Genomic DNA, 15,900 nt, shown 5'->3' on the forward strand with positions numbered 1-15,900 from the left:
CCAAAGTTAACTCGTGCAAAGACTCAGAGGGAAGGGGAAACGGATAGGGTCAGAGAATCATGGAGCAAGGCAGGCTGACTCCAAGAATGACTAGGTGCTGGAGCCAGAGTTCAAGACCTCAGAGACAGGTCAGAATGGTGCAATTGCCATTGTGCCCACCTAGTGGCAGCAGCTCTAGCCAGAGTCACTTGGATAGGCCACCACCATTTACTGAATGCATGTATATACCAGGCCCTCTGGCAGGCACCAGAAACCAAAACATTTGGAAGGCTGCACTTCGCCAACAGGGACAGATCCAGGTTATTCCAGCTCTGAAGTCCAAGTCCTAGGGATAGAATCTGCTAGAAACAGGGCAAACAGGTTTCCAGACAAGGCTATACGGCATGTTAAGTTCTAGTAGATAACCTCTCAGGGAAGCGAAAACTCCAAGAAGCGTAGATATTAGCTCAAACGGAAGCTAGTATTCACCTAGAACCCCTGCAGAGTAGCTGACACAGTGACAAATGATGCATGACGTGAGGGTAGGTCAGCGGCAGGCCAGGGAGGGGGTTGGGTCTTTGACTCTGCTTCTTGTGAATGTAAACCAACCACTGCAAAGGGCGGCTTGGACTGAGAGTAGACTTGAACATGATCTAGAAGTTCTGTGAAAGGAAAATAATTCACTGATTAATTACATAGACAGTACTTTCCAGTATGTGGTGTGCATAACACTCAGGGCAGCACAGACAATTTTAGATAAGACATTTTTATTTAATAGTTCAGTATTTATTTTAATGTGTCTTATAAGGAATGTAATTTGTTACTACAGACCTGTGATTTCACAGATGATACTGTGAGTTTTCCATTTAAAATGATGATATAAAATTTCCATTTTAAGCCAGCCCATGGTGTGGTGGTTAAAGCAGCTAGAGTCCCAGAGCCAGCAGCTTGAAAAACACACCAGGTGCATATGTGTGCATGCCCAAAATTCTCAAAGGAAGGAGAAATGCAGGGGAAGAGATTGCGGTGTGACTATTTCCCATGGGGGTCGATTTCTCACTTTCCCTCGCTGTTTCTCTCTGGTGAGTGCATGCAACCTTCGGCCAATTTTTTAAAAAAAAAATCATTTTAGGGACCAGAAAATGATGTAATAGTGATGTTGCTGGTCGACCGAGGTGTGAGTCCTGGACTCGGCAGCTTAAAACTCACCCCGGGTGGATGTGCATGCATGCCCAAAATTCTGAGAGGAGAATAGAGGAGAAGGGATTGTGGCATGGCCACCCCCCCCAGGGGGTGATTTCTCCCTTTCTGACTGTCTCCATCTCTCTGGTAAGCACAAATGCTTTGTAACAAAAATCTCTCTAAAAATAATTATTTTAAGTACTTTTAGCAAACACGAATTTATTTGAAGAAAAATAATAAGCAAATAATAACACAGGGGATGTGATGATAAGAAAATGACATGAGACCAGGTGATGACACAGTGGTGGCACAGATAGGTTGATATGGGTAAGGTCCTGTGTTCGTGGCCCTGGATCTCCCTGTGCACACAGGGGTGCGTGCATATGTACCTGCCCTGTGATCGGGACCAGCCAACACTGGGAGTGAATCAAGCTGTGAGGACCCTGTTGGGGATGCCTCTTTCACTCTCTCGCTCTCTCTCATGGAAGCAATACATAAATTAACTTTTAAAAAATGGCAAAAATCCAAAAACTAAGCATCAACCATTGGAATGTTCAGAAACTACTTCATTAAGCCAGGGGATAGGGTGGACCGATGTATAAACAAATGAGTTTGGAATCTCAGACAATTGAAGGGAAAACAGTAGAACCGTCAGAAGTTCTGGATTCTAGATCCGATTTCCCATAAGCCTGTGTGACACTGGCCTCTTTTTAGGTCTCTGTTTCTGCATCTGTAAAATAACTCTACAGTCCTGCATAGCTTTGGTGGTTCTATTTCACTTATCATTATTGAAATTATGAATGATCATGATAACAGCCAGCACATTAAGGTCTGCTTTTATGCCAGGCACTACACTGGATGCTTTCCATAAGTTGTTTTTATTTCGTTTTGTTTTGCCAGAGGGCATGTGTGCTTGCTGGAGGGAGACAGAGAGAAAGGAAAAGTGGGAATGCTCCTCTTTCCCCATGGGGAATGGTCACGTGGCAATCCCTTCTCCTCCATTTCTCCCTCCTTTCTAGATTTTGGGCAGGCACACATATGTACCCAGCGAGTTTCTCAGGCTGTCAAATCTGGGACTCGAACTGTGCAGTTGGCCATGTGGGATCCAGACACCTCAACCAGCATGCCACAGGCTGGCCCAATCATCATTCTTAAGTGTCACAACAGCCTTAAAAGATAGATATTATAATCCCCATTCTATATATGAAGAGTTGAATCTGGAAGATTCTAAGGACCTTGCCCAAGGTCACACAGAACCTGGTTCGAATGAACTTAGATCTGACTCCAGAGCCTGTGTTGGTTCCGCTTAGCACTGCCGTGTCCTGGTAGTTACTTCCCATTCACCCTTAGAGACGAAGCTCGAGATCATCTCTTCCAGGAAGGCTACTTTGACCTCATTCCTCCATCTTGTTTAGGTGTCTCTCCTCTGTGTTCCCTTAATTTTCTGTGTATCTTTCTTTTTAATATTTGCCTTCAGGGTCAGCAGGTGGCATGGTGGCTGAGGCACTGGACTCTCACATGACTCTCACTTGATTGCTGTTCAAGTCCTAGACCTGACTGCTTCATTTCTCACTTTTCCTTTCTCTCTGGGGAGCACATGTGCCCTACAGCAAAATTTTTAAAAGAATAATAATAAATAAAATTAAATGAATAATTCTTTGAAAAAAAAATTGCCTTCATATCCTCAGTATCCTGCATAGTTCCAGGCACAGAGTAGTTAGTTGACAAATGGCAAATGGTTATAGAAAAATGGGGCCAGCAAGTGGCATGGTGGTTAAGGTACTGGACTTCCCACATGGCCAACTGCGGTTGGAGTCCCAGACATGGGGACTTGCTTTCTCATTTACTCTCTCTCTCTCTCTCTCTCTCTCTGGTCAAGTTAAAACAAATAATGACAAATGGAATTAAATAAATAAATATTTTAATGAAAAGAGAAAAAGAAAGGAGTAAGGGAGAGGGAGGATGGGAAGACAGGAGGAGGAGAGGATTGGAAAAGAAAACATATTGCTACCTTATGTTATTAAATACCAGAGAAGTAGAATTGAGAGGTCGGAAAGTGAGGAAAATATGTGACCTTTTAAATCTGAACTGCCCAGTTTTGCCACCTACTAGGGATGTGACTCACAGCACAGGTTCAATGCCTATACTTCAGTTGTTTTCTCTATAAAATAGAAGTTTGTTTTGTTTTGTTTTGTTTTCAAGAGGTTTTTGCTATAAGGCATGTGGGCTCGCCGGAAAGACAGAGAGAGACAGAGAGACAGAAAGTGAGAAATCACCCCCCAGGGAGGATGGCCACACCCAAATCCCTTCTCCTCCATTCTTGGGCACGCACGCACATACAGTCAGCATGAGTTTAAGCCACCAGGCCTGGGACTTGAACCGCAGTCAACTACATGGGAGTCCAGCGACGTAGCCATTACGCCATCCGCTGGTCCCAAAATAGAAATATTAATAGGACCTGCCTTAAAGGATGTTGTAGACTAAATGGGGTCCAGCAGCGGTGGTGCAGGCAGTAGGTCTACCTGAGTTTGTTGAGTCTACTGAGCACACCTGGCTGCCTGGGACCGCAGCTGGCTGCTGGGAACACCTGGCTGCCTGGGACCGCAGTGGCTGCTGGGCTCGAGAGAGGTCATGGCAAGAAGACCCTGTTGTGGGGCTCTCTCTCCTTCTCTGGAAATAAATCAATGATCTTTAGGGGGGAAAAAAAAGCTAAATGAATTATATGTAAAGTGATTAGAACATAGCCTGGGATATGATAAACAAGTATATAATAAATACTGGACATTATTATTTCTGTGAAATAATAAAAGTGAAAAAACTTGAAACCATTATAGAGTTAAATATATATATATATGCAACACTACTGTATATAGAGAGTCTTCATTTTCCCAACTCTCAGAGTCATGCCGAGGCAGTTGTGAACAGAGGGAATTATGGCCACCGGATATACAACATAATCTTCTTACCTTCTCTAATGCAGCAGCTTTAGCACTCCACCTCTAATCTCAGAACATTCAGAAATGTTGATATTAAAATCATCACACCGTATTGTATTCTAAATCCAGATTTACTTATTATCTGTCACTCTTAGAGTATGAATTCTCTGAGAGAAAAACTCCTGTTTGATTTCTCTGCCTCAAATTCTTTTCTTTTCTTTTTTTTTTTAAAGGCTTTTGCTATAGGGCATGTGTGCTCACCAGAGAGACAGGAAACAATCACCCCCACCTCCCAAGGGAGGATGGCCATGCTGCAATCCCTTCTCCTCCATTCTCCTCTCGGGTTCTTGGACATGCACACACATGCAGCCTGCACAATTTTAAGCCACCAGGTCCAGGACTCAAACCGCGGTCAACTACATGGGAGTCCAGCAACATAGCTATTATGCCAACTGCTGGTCCCTCTGCCTCCAGTTCTTAGCAAATGGGTTAGCAAGAAATAAATGCTCAATACATGTTTGTTGAATGAATATAGGGAAGCTATGCACATATGAACAATAACTTAAAAAATATTGTATGATATTTACCATAAAAGAGGTTCAAGTGTGATTATAGCTCAGAAAGAAGAGATCCCTTCTAGCTAGGAACATGCAGTAGAACTGAACAGTTAAATTTGCGAATGTTAGGGCCAGATAGGCTGTGTGGTTCCAAGCCCTAACTCTGCCACTTACTAGTTAATGTGACACGGGGATGTAATCTAACCTCTTTAAATGAGGTAACACATGTAAAGTGCTCGGCTACCCATTGTGAGCTTGTAGAGCAGCTCACGTTGCATCACACTCATTATCAGAGGCTTTGTGACAGGGGTACCCTCTGTCTGGAAGGTAAGAGCACTGAACAACCTGAAGGTGTGAAGAAAGGGACCACAGGTGTTAGAAAGAGGCAAGGCAAAACAGGGAAGGCAAGTGGAACACTGAATTGTTGCAGGAAAGGAAGAGGAGAGACGTTGGGCAGTTGGCCTTCAATGGCAGACTGAGAAAGTTAGACTTTATCCTGCAGACTGAGACTTCGCAGACTTCTAAATAAGGTGGTGACTGGGTCGGACTCAGGACGACTCTGGCTGTGTGTGCAGGATGAACTATGGAGGGTGAGGAGGGAAGAAGCAGATAAACCAATTAGGAATCTTTAACAATGCTCTTAGTGAGAAGTTGAGGTTCCCCTCTGGGATGGTGTCATGGGAAAGAAAAAGAGGGAAGGAGCAAGTGGGACATCTGAAAGCATGAACGGTTAGAACTGTATCCAGTTGGATATGAGAGACAAAGTGAGGGGGCGGAGTCAAGGACAATCTGAAGGTTTGGAACTGGATGGCGAGTAGCCTGGTACACTGTCCTAACAGAAATTAAACACAGGGGAGCATAGACTGGGGGGAAGATAAGTTTCCTTTTAGCTATGCTAAGTTTGACACACAATGGGATGGAAGTTCAGGTGATGAGTGATAACCAGAATATATTCAAAAATATGTTCTTAGTAGGCTAGGTCCATGGGCTGGTGGTTAAGGCAGATGGATCCCATGATGGTCAACTACATGGTTCAAGTCCTAGACCCAGCAGCTTGAGAAACATGCCAAGTATGTAAATCTGCATGCCCAAAATCCCAAAAGGAGGTTGAATTGGAAGAGAAGAGATTGTGGTGAGACCATCCCCCATGGGGGTTGCTTTCTCCCTCTCCTCTGCTGCTGTCTCTTTCTGGTGAGCACACACACCTTCTAACAACATCAATAAAGTGTAGAACTCAGAATATATTTGCACAGAAGTGGTAGGTAGAAGCACAATATTGTTGGATCATCTCTCTATGAAGGGTGAGAGTAGAAATTTAAAAATGCCTCCCCCATCTAGAGGAGTGAAAGAGAAGCCCGTGAGCAAGGATGAGGAGGGTTAGCATGGCAAAGAACACACACTACAGAAGCCAGAGTGGAGAGGGAACCAGCAGTTAGCGTAATGGCTATGTCGCTGGGCTCCCTTGTAGTCGACCATGGTTCGTGTCCTGGAGCTGGTGGCTTAAAACTCACGCCAGGCGCGTGTGCGTGCGTGCCCAAGATCCCGAGAGGAGAATGGAGGAGAAGGGATTGCGGCATGACTATCCCCTCTGTGGGGTGATTTCTCGCTTTCTGTCTCTACGTCTCTGTCTGTCTGGCGAGCACACGCGTCCTATAGCAAAAACCTCTCCAAAATAAATAAGTAAAATAAAAAAAATAAAGAAGCCAGAGTGGAGCACATTTCAGGGTAGAGAGACGTGCTCAAAGGAACCACGAGCGGCAGAGAGGTCAGAGAGGACTGAGAGGGGTCACTGGCTCTGGCCATTAGGGAGTAGACAATGACTTAAGAGAGAATAACCTGTGGAAGGAAAACTAGATTGCAGACGCAAAGCAATGAAGTGACGTGGGGAGAAGGAGGTTAGTGTGAACGCCTTATTAGCTCAGGAGGTTCAGGAATTAAAGGACAGAGAGATGATGGTGGCCCAAAATGGGAGCAGCGTTGTTCTTCCCTGAGAAATGACCACTCTCCCACATTATTCAGAGACACTTTTTTGTCTTATACTTTAAGAGATGGAAAGTGACATTGGTTAGAGGAGGCCAAGAGAAGGCGCTTTGGAACAAACTTGGTTGAAAGCCAGGGTCAGCTGGTGGCATGGAGGTTAAGGTACTGGATCTAACCTGACTGGCTGCATCATTTAAATCCTGGACTTCAGTGGCTTGGAAAACATGCTGGGCACATATGCATGTGTCCTCAAAATCCTGAGAGGAGAATGGAGGAGAAGGGACTGTGGCATCCTTCCCTGTGGGGGATGCTTTCTTCCTTGCCTTCTGTCTCTCTCCAGCAAGCATATGTGCCCTACAGTAAAGGGAAAAAAGAAAAGAAAGAAAGAAAGTCAGCCTATATCCACTCCAGAGTTTTAGAACACATTATCTGTATGCATACAGCAGCGTCTGTTTTAGCAGACAGAGCTCATTTATCATGAATCAACAGACTGTGAGAGAGGGAAAGAAGAACCTTTCCTTCCCCACTAAGGAAAACGAAGCTCGATTCTTTGAAAAGTATTCCAAAGCTTTGACAATGTATTTGGGCAAGGAAAGAATTCTGTGAAAAACCAGCATACAAAGTCTTCCTTTTCTTGACTTTCTACCCAAGGATACGTTAGGAAAACGCCGAGGTGTACCAATAGAACACTCTAATAATACTATTAACACTGCCCTAGTTTATGGAACTTATTTCTACACAGAGCTTTCATTTTATAAAAAGCTCTCATGATCTTTACCCTCACAGAATCCCCGTGAAGTAGGACTTCTCTCTGTTTTAGAAGGGAAGAAACCGAGGATCAGAAAGAGTTAGGAGATGTTCTCCAATTACCCAGCCAGGCAATGGTAAAGCCCTGTACTCCTTGTTCTTTGCAGTATCTGATTTCAATGCTACTCACGTGGCCTTCACAGTGTGACATTCTAGCTACGTTATGACAAACCAAAGCATGGTAGGACTCCCATCTCCCTGGTTTGGATGGCTATAATTCTCTCAATATAGTCTAAAACAGCATTAGCTTTGTGGCACTTTTATCAGGCCATATTTTTGGCTAAATAGCATCCAGCACATGGGCCGAACTATTTTTTCTATGTACCTCTTTCGACCCCATCATAAAGAATCCTGGGGTGGGACCAGCAGTTAGTGTAATGGCTATGTCGCTGGATTCCCATGTAGTCAACCGTGGTTCGAGTCCCGGACCCAGTGGCTTAAACTCACACCAGGCACGTGTGCATGCGTGCCCAAGATCCTGAGAGAAGAATGGAGGAGAAGTGATTGTGGCATGGCCATCCCCTCTGGGGGGTGATTTCTCACTTTCTGTCTCTCTGTCTCACTCTTTCTGGTGAGCACATGTGCCCTATAGCAAAAACCTCTCAAAAAAAAAAAAAGAGTCCTGGGGCTGAAGTTTTTTTTTTTAAAGAAATATTTATTTATTTAATTTCATTTGTTATTGTTTTTTTTTTTTAATTTGACCAGGCAGAGACAGAGATATATATATATATAAATTTGGACAGAAAGAGAGTGGGAAAGTGAGACAGCAAGCCACTGGGTTTGGGACTACGAACCACATGTGGGAGTCCCGTGTCCCAACCACCACACTACCTGCTGGCCCTAGGTCAGAAGTTCTTTTTATTTATTTTAAAGAATATTTAACTAAATTCATTTATTTATTTTAATTTGACCAGAGAGAGAGAAAGAGAGAAAGAAAGTCACCAGGTCGAGGACTCAAACCATGGGTGGCCACATAAAAGTCCAGCACCTTAACTGCCACTCCACCTGCCAACCCTTGAGGGGGCAGGAGTTTTTAACTATGTGCTTCCTTTCCACACACCAGTTCAATTGGGCTCTGAAATGTCTGGACAAGACCTCACTACTTATACCTGCGCCAAAGGGTCAGGATGCAGGAAAGTGACTCTCTACCTAGTTTGGTCTGGTAGGAAGAGGGCTGGACTTGGAAGTTCAAGGCCCAGGTACCAGGCTCAAACTCCCAGTCTGGCCTTGTGCCCTCAGTTATATTACTCAGCACACTGAGCACCAGTTTCTTGACCTGAAATATAAGGACACTATCAATAGTTATTTTATAGATTTATTGCAAGGATCCAGTAAAACATTTACCAAAGTATGGGTCCAGTGGTGAGCAATTTTCTGTTGTAGTTGTCTTGAAATTCCTGGTACATTTTGAAGTAGAGTCCTGTATTTTCATTTTGTGCTGGGCCTAAGCAAATTACGTATCTGGTCTTTCTCTAGACTCCACAGTCTTTACTGAATTGAACCGAATTATTAGGGAATCAACGGTTAGGACAATTATCAATCTTTCATGTACTTTGCCTGCTAGCAAAATTTGACAGCTGATCAGTCCCTCCTCCTTGAAACACGTTTTCTGCTTGGCTTCTAGTACATAGCCATTTTCTGGAGTTTCTCTCCTTTAATGGCCTCTCTTTTGCTATTTTCTTGTTGATCTGTTAGCACATCCAGAACTGCACTCCTGCTCATCTCTCCAAGCCTGCTCCTCCCAGTCTTCCTCGCCTGTGAGTGGTAACTCCATCCTTCCCATTGCTCACATTGAAGCCCTTGTCTTGCGCTCTTTCTCTCCCACTTCGTAACTAGTTTGTTACTTAGTCCAGAATCTGACCACCACTTCACTATTACCATCATCCCAGCCTTAGTCATCTCCCTCCTCGTGGGTCTGTGCAACGTCTTTTTGATTGGTCTCCCTGCTTCTACCTCCTCTTTTCCCACACAATTGTCAGAATAATCCTCATGCATACAAGTCAGATTGTAGCACTCTTCTGTTCAAAACTGTTTCATGACTCTCCATCTCACTCAGAATAGAAATTCCAACAAGGAGCAACACGCGACCTCTCTGATCCCATATTCTCACCATCCCTTTGCTCTGGCCATTTGCTGGTGTCGCTGTGCCTCGAATGCTCTCCCACATAGCAGCATGGCTGTCCCCTCGCCTCCTTTACTTCTGCTCAGCTGTCACCCTACTGGTTAAGCCTTCCTGAACTCAATCCTCATCTCAGTCCCAGCTCAATTTTCTCCAAAGCACTAATCATCCTCTCATACATTACATATTTTACGTAATTGCTTATCGTTTGTAGGCTCTGTGAGGGTAGAGAATCTGCCACTTAACTACTCTATCTCCAGCAAATGGACCAGTGCTGGGCATGAAATGAATGAGAGTAGAAAGAGTTCTGGAACGGATGCTGGTTTTACTGTTAAGTCACAGAATCTTCAGCCCCTCCGAGTGCATGAAGTACATTCCCAGGTTGCTGGCCTTGAAGCTGGCCTTGCCTACAGGGAGTGAGGGCATGTATGGGGACTCCTGTAGGCCAAGCCTCCCACACTAGGCCATGCTGGAGACAGAAAGGTGAATCAGGAGCCATACCGCCCTGTCAAAGTCTGTGGTCTATGGGGAGGTTTCATGTGCATGCAAAAAACTCTAGAAACAAGGTACAGGTATTTGCTAAAAATATCTGGCTTTCAATGCCTAACATCTCACTTTCTGGTAATAACTGTAGAATTCCTTATAGAGAGAAGGGGCTATAAACAGTGGCTTGTAAACTTAGCGTATAGCTATTTCTGTCTCAAATTCCCGCGCTGGCCTGCTTATCACACCAGAGACAGCTTGCCCGACTTCCAATCTAGTTCACTGCAAAGTGTCTCTTTGGCCCCTCCACCCAATATTGCCCTCACTTTACTGGTAATTTGGGACCCCACCCTCTTAGAGTCTCTCCACATTCTGATTCTAGATATAGGGAACACAGGGCAGGGGGGAATCAACTTAGGACCGTTTTCATGGGTATAAAGAATCTGAATATTAGTTTCTTACTGTAGAGATGTATACACTGTTTACTCTGTGAGCCTGCAGTATGCAGAGGTCCGACCACACTCTCCATCTCTGTGGCCTGACAGCCCTGCTCAGTACAAGGCACAGAATATGCATTGTCAAGTCTGCTGAATCTCCCAACTGGGTATTGCAACCTTTACCCATTTTGCAAATGAGGAAAGAGTCACAGAAAGGGGAGGTGACTTGCTCTGGGCCATCAAGCTGGTTGGACCCTAGTTCCCGTGTTCTTTCTACACCAGGACGCCTCCATTTGTCACAAGGAACATTGGGTCACACACTTCCGGGCAGACAGAACTGAATGATGACTGTACTGGAGGCTGTGCTGAAGCTGGCTGTGGCCAGAGGGCTCCCTGTATAAACAGTCCAATGCTAGAGGAGGACGAAGCGCCAGCCATTCCCCCTGCTCACACCTGTGCGCTGTGATAAAGATAGAACTAGCCTGCAGCTGTGGTCCAACCAGATAAAACTTTTAGGCGGGAAGTCAAGTGACAAGCAAACTTGTGTGTGTGAGTGCTTTTTTTTTTTTTTTTCTTTTAAAGTGTTAGTTGTTAGTTTTGATATTTTGAAAAAGCTTTTAGGCTGCTTGTGGAAGCCAGACCAAATAGCAGCAAGATGGATATGGAAAAAGATAGATCCCGTTTGAAGCCCCATCGGACACCTGATCCTCAACAGGGCGAGACCCACGCTCCAGGTAATGCGAGACCATAAGAGGTGGTAGATATTGTGAAGAATTGGGGCTGTGACTATTTTCCTCCTTTTTATGTATCTGGGGAAAAAAAAGGAAAAAGATGGAAAGAAGGCATAATTGAAGTATATTCATATAACTTTTGGTGGGAAGAACTAGGATTATATACCTTCCTGAGGTATTTTCGAGTGCTAAGATTCTAATAAGCCAGACCAGATAAAACTTTTAGGCGGGAAGTCAAGTGACAAGCAAACTTGTGTGTGTGAGTGCTTTTTTTTTTTTTTTCTTTTAAAGTGTTAGTTGTTAGTTTTGATATTTTGAAAAAGCTTTTAGGCTGCTTGTGGAAGCCAGACCAAATAGCAGCAAGATGGATATGGAAAAAGATAGATCCCGTTTGAAGCCCCATCGGACACCTGATCCTCAACAGGGCGAGACCCACGCTCCAGGTAATGCGAGACCATAAGAGGTGGTAGATATTGTGAAGAATTGGGGCTGTGACTATTTTCCTCCTTTTTATGTATCTGGGGAAAAAAAAGGAAAAAGATGGAAAGAAGGCATAATTGAAGTATATTCATATAACTTTTGGTGGGAAGAACTAGGATTATATACCTTCCTGAGGTATTTTCGAGTGCTAAGATTCTAATAAGCCAGAGTAATATTAGATAGTAATAAATATTAAGAAATATACCCAAGTAAGATACACTGAAATTACCCAATACTGGATAGTTGTGGTAAAATAAGTACACTATGTACTTCTATGGATAAATTTGATGTATCTTTTGGAACAAGATCTGGCCAAAGGTAACAAGAACTACAATAGTGTTGATTCTTTTGGCTCACCAATTTCAGTCTTTGTGTCTTAAAGTAGCATTTTCAAAATATTTTGCAGAACCCTAGGTCTTGAGATGTCCTAAGACAGTTTCTTCTTCTTTTCTTTTTTTTTTTTTGAGAGGTTTTTGCTATAGGGCGCGTGTGCTCACCAGAAAGACAGAGAGAGACAGACAGAAAGAAATTACCCCCCCTCCCAGGGGGGATGACCACACCGTAATCCCTTCTCCTCCATTTTCTTCTAGGGATCTTGGGCAGGCATGCACACGTGCCTGGCATTAGTTTAATCCACCGGGTCTGGGACTCAAACTGCAGTTGACTACATGGGAGTCCAGTGACATAGCTATTATGCCAACTGCTGGTCCCCTAAGCAGTGTTTTTAAACTTTTTTGTTCCACAGTTCCCTTTGGCATTCTGATGAACCTAGATACCTTTTAGAATAAAAAATCTAAATACACAAAATTAAATGCATAGAATTACAAAGGAAACAATTATGTTAAGATACATTTGTCAAAATAAAAAATTGTGATATATCTGCTTATTTATAGATGCATTAAATAACCAAATACAGTGGTGGGTCTAATAACCATAGAATTAAATCATATAAATCATATCAAATGTATGCTATTTAAAGCTATCTGCAACAATTTAATGTGATATGAACAGAATCTGTGGTTTCTTTTCGGTGACAAAGTCACACAGCTAGAACTACTGTGGTTTGTAACCTACATTCAATTGAAGGATGGTCATTTTAATTAGAGGTTGGTGAAAACAAAGGAATAAGTTTTTCCCTATCAAGAATCCTTGTTTTTGTTTTGTTTGTTTGTTTTTTAAGAGTTTTTTGCTATAGAGCGGTGCACTCGCCAGACAGACAGAGCGAGACAGAGAGACAGAAAGCGAGAAATCAACCCCTGGGGGGATGGCCACGCTGCATTCCCTTCTCCTCCATTCTCCTCTCAGGATCTTGGGCACTCATGTACAAGTGCTTGGTATGAGCTTTAAGCCACCGGGTCCAGGACGTGAACCGCAGTCGACTACATGGGAATCCAGTGACAAAGCCATTATGCTAACTGCTGGTCCCGTTTTGCTAACTGATGGTCCCGGGAATCCTTTTTTTTTTTTTTTTTAAAGAATTAATTATTTAATTTTATTTATTCATTCATTTATTTTAATTTGACGAGAAAGAGAGGGAAAGTGAGAAAGCAAACCACCAGGTCCGGGACTCGAACTGTGGTCAGCCATATGGGAGTGTCCAGTGCCTTAACCACTATGCCACTTGCTGGTGCCAAGAATCCTTGTTTTACTATCAGAGTGCCATGGTCCAAGGGGCATGCTCAATCCTTTGGAGGTCCAGGGAAATGCACATCACCCCACAGGCTCTAAGTTCTACATCAACCACCCATTAACTTTCTTCAAACTTGAATGGCAGCCAAACCTTTTTGTGATAATACTCTTAGTATCCAAAAAACTTGGAGAAACACCATCCAAAGGCAGTGGGGAGCCAGGGGCTAGGAAAAGGATACATTCAGGGCCTGCAGGTGGTATGGTAGTTAAGGTGTAATGCTCCCGCATGGTCCACCGCAGTTAAAGTCCTGGACCTGGTGGCTTGCTCTCTTTCTTTCTCTCTCTCTCTGGTAAGCATATGTACCCTATAGCAAATTAATATAATAATAATAATAATAATTTTAAAAATAATAAATAAATAAATAAAGGCAATTAATATGCTTATTATAGTTTGAAATACAAGGCAAAAAATAACTAGTCACCGGGGCCAGCAGGTGGCATAGTGGTTGACATACTAGATCCCATGTGGTTGACAGTGCAGTTAGAATCCCAGACCTGGTGACTTAAAAAACATGCTGTGTGTGTGCACGTGCATGCCCAAAATCCTGAGAGGAGATGTGGCCATCCCCCATTTCTCACTTTCCCACTCTCTCTCCCTGTCTCTCTTTCTGGTGAGTGCACATGTTCTGTAGTAAAAGTTAAAAATAAAAATGTAAAACCAAATGAAAAAACTAGCAGGACTCTAAATGCTCAGTGTAAGTGAGATGCCTGGGTAAGTGAGGATCTATCAATTTAATCTAATCACCATTCATCATAAAAGCTATAATTAGGAAGACTATGTCATGGGCAATATTTCTGATATAATAACAGGTTAATAAAAGATAAAATTGTGGTATGCTATGATTACAACCTTGTGTAATATAAGGACTAACTGGAAATGAAGAATATAATGAAAACAGGTTATCTTGCTAAAGATGGCAAAAACATCTTTCATTATCTGTATGCTATACAAAATTTATTTTGAAAAGATTAAGTAGTTTGGTAGCATGTTCGCATACAAATACCACTATGTTGTCGAAGAAGTCATGACCTATTTTTCTATGCAAAAATACGTCATGATTTTCCCGACAGCCCAATATATCTGAGTAGGTCTCTGACCTTCTTAGTTGTCTAACACCCACTCCTAGGCTCTCTTCGGAGGCATGGGATAAATAAGATACAGACCTTATGCTCAGAAAGCTGGGAGAGAAACCTAGTTTAGGGATGAGGGATTCTACCACTTTGCTACAGACCTCTTCTGGCTGATAAATGCTACAGTTTGTCACTTTCTCCAGTAATTTTATTTTGATCTTACAGGAGCCATTGGAACTTGGAGTTTGCGAAACAGAGACCAACTCAGAAAAAGAAAAGCAGAAGCACAAGAAAAGCAAACTTCGCAATGGCAATTTGGGTAGGGGATCGTTCTAAGGGAAAAGGAACTACCATTAATTGAGCATATGTTACTTCCCGGTGGTGTTGAACACTCTTAGACACTGTATTTTATCTTTCCAACAATCCTATAAATCGAATACCGTTACCCCTATTTTATGAAAAAAAAAAAAAAAAGAAAACTGAATTTCCAGTAAGTTTAATTTCATGCCTACAGTCACACAGGTAGTAACGCGGTGGGAAGAGAATTGTATGCCTGGTCTCTTAATTAGAGAGCCAGGCAACCAAATTACACTGTAGAGAAGCCTGGTGTTTCAACTACCCTGGAAATACAAACAGGCAAGCATCTGGTTGTTGGGACTGGGAAACACTGAGGAAGCTTCCTAGGTTGTCCTTTAAGCTTTCTCCTAGTACAAACAATCTTGACTGAACGAGTGTGATTAACTCCACAGAGTAAACCAAAACATTGTAAATGAATGACAAGGAGTTTGGAGTTCCAAGATCTCCCAAGTCACCTGTCCATAAACTCCGGAGGAGTACAGGGAACATGATTATAAATTAGGCAGCATCTAATTACATCCACTTAGAATATGTCTGTAACAGCAGGAGGCTTGCTTGCTTAGCGATAGAAGTGGGGAGAGGTGCCCAGAGAGCCAATATGGCAGCATCTGTCTAAGGCAGATTTTATCAACCTGGAGACTGTGGACACTGTGGGCAGGACACGTCTTTGCCGTGAGTCTGTAAAATAGTGGATGGAGGTTCTGTGTTGTGGATGCTTAGTAGCATTTTCTGGCTTCTAGATTCCAATGGCAACACCCTCCTTCCCAGTCCAGTTATAACAAAGTGTCTCCAAGACATTGTTAAATGGCTCCTGAGGCAGGTGGGGGTAGCGGAGGTGTGCAAAATCATATACATTTGAGAACCACCAAGCTAAGCAAAGCACTCGTCTTAAGAAAGGGCATTTTCCACCCTCCTTTCCTCCATGGACTGAGTACTGGTTGTTCTGGCACAACAGATGTTTCTAAAACACGAATGAGCTTGCATGTGATTGGTAAATAGAACAAGGATGTCAGTCTAATGTGGGAGTTGTGTTGGTGCATGACTTTTCCTAGTCAAAAGAAGCCAGGAGTGTGGGAAGAGAGTTAAATCCTT

At 43.1% G+C, this 15,900-nt stretch overlaps 1 protein-coding gene across 8 annotated transcripts in view; it reads left to right on the plus strand.

Moving 5' to 3' along the window:
* The first annotated feature begins 4,938 nt into the window (after positions 1-4,938).
* The window catches only part of HEMGN (hemogen), a 22,238-nt gene continuing 11,276 nt past the window's right edge, over positions 4,939-15,900 (plus strand). The window contains exons 1-3 of one of the 8 annotated variants that reach the window (XM_006143709.2): positions 4,939-4,981; positions 11,095-11,214; positions 14,677-14,770. In XM_006143709.2, the coding sequence (XP_006143771.1) occupies positions 11,136-11,214; positions 14,677-14,770 (173 nt within the window). In that variant the 5' untranslated portion in view covers positions 4,939-4,981; positions 11,095-11,135. The other 7 variants (XM_006143705.2, XM_006143702.2, XM_006143707.2 and 4 more) reach the window with 7 other exon arrangements.

The sequence above is a fragment of the Tupaia chinensis genome, unplaced genomic scaffold (genome assembly GCF_000334495.1).
Source record: "Tupaia chinensis unplaced genomic scaffold, TupChi_1.0 Scaffold000104_1, whole genome shotgun sequence".
In the NCBI taxonomy this organism is placed as follows: domain Eukaryota; kingdom Metazoa; phylum Chordata; class Mammalia; order Scandentia; family Tupaiidae; genus Tupaia; species Tupaia belangeri.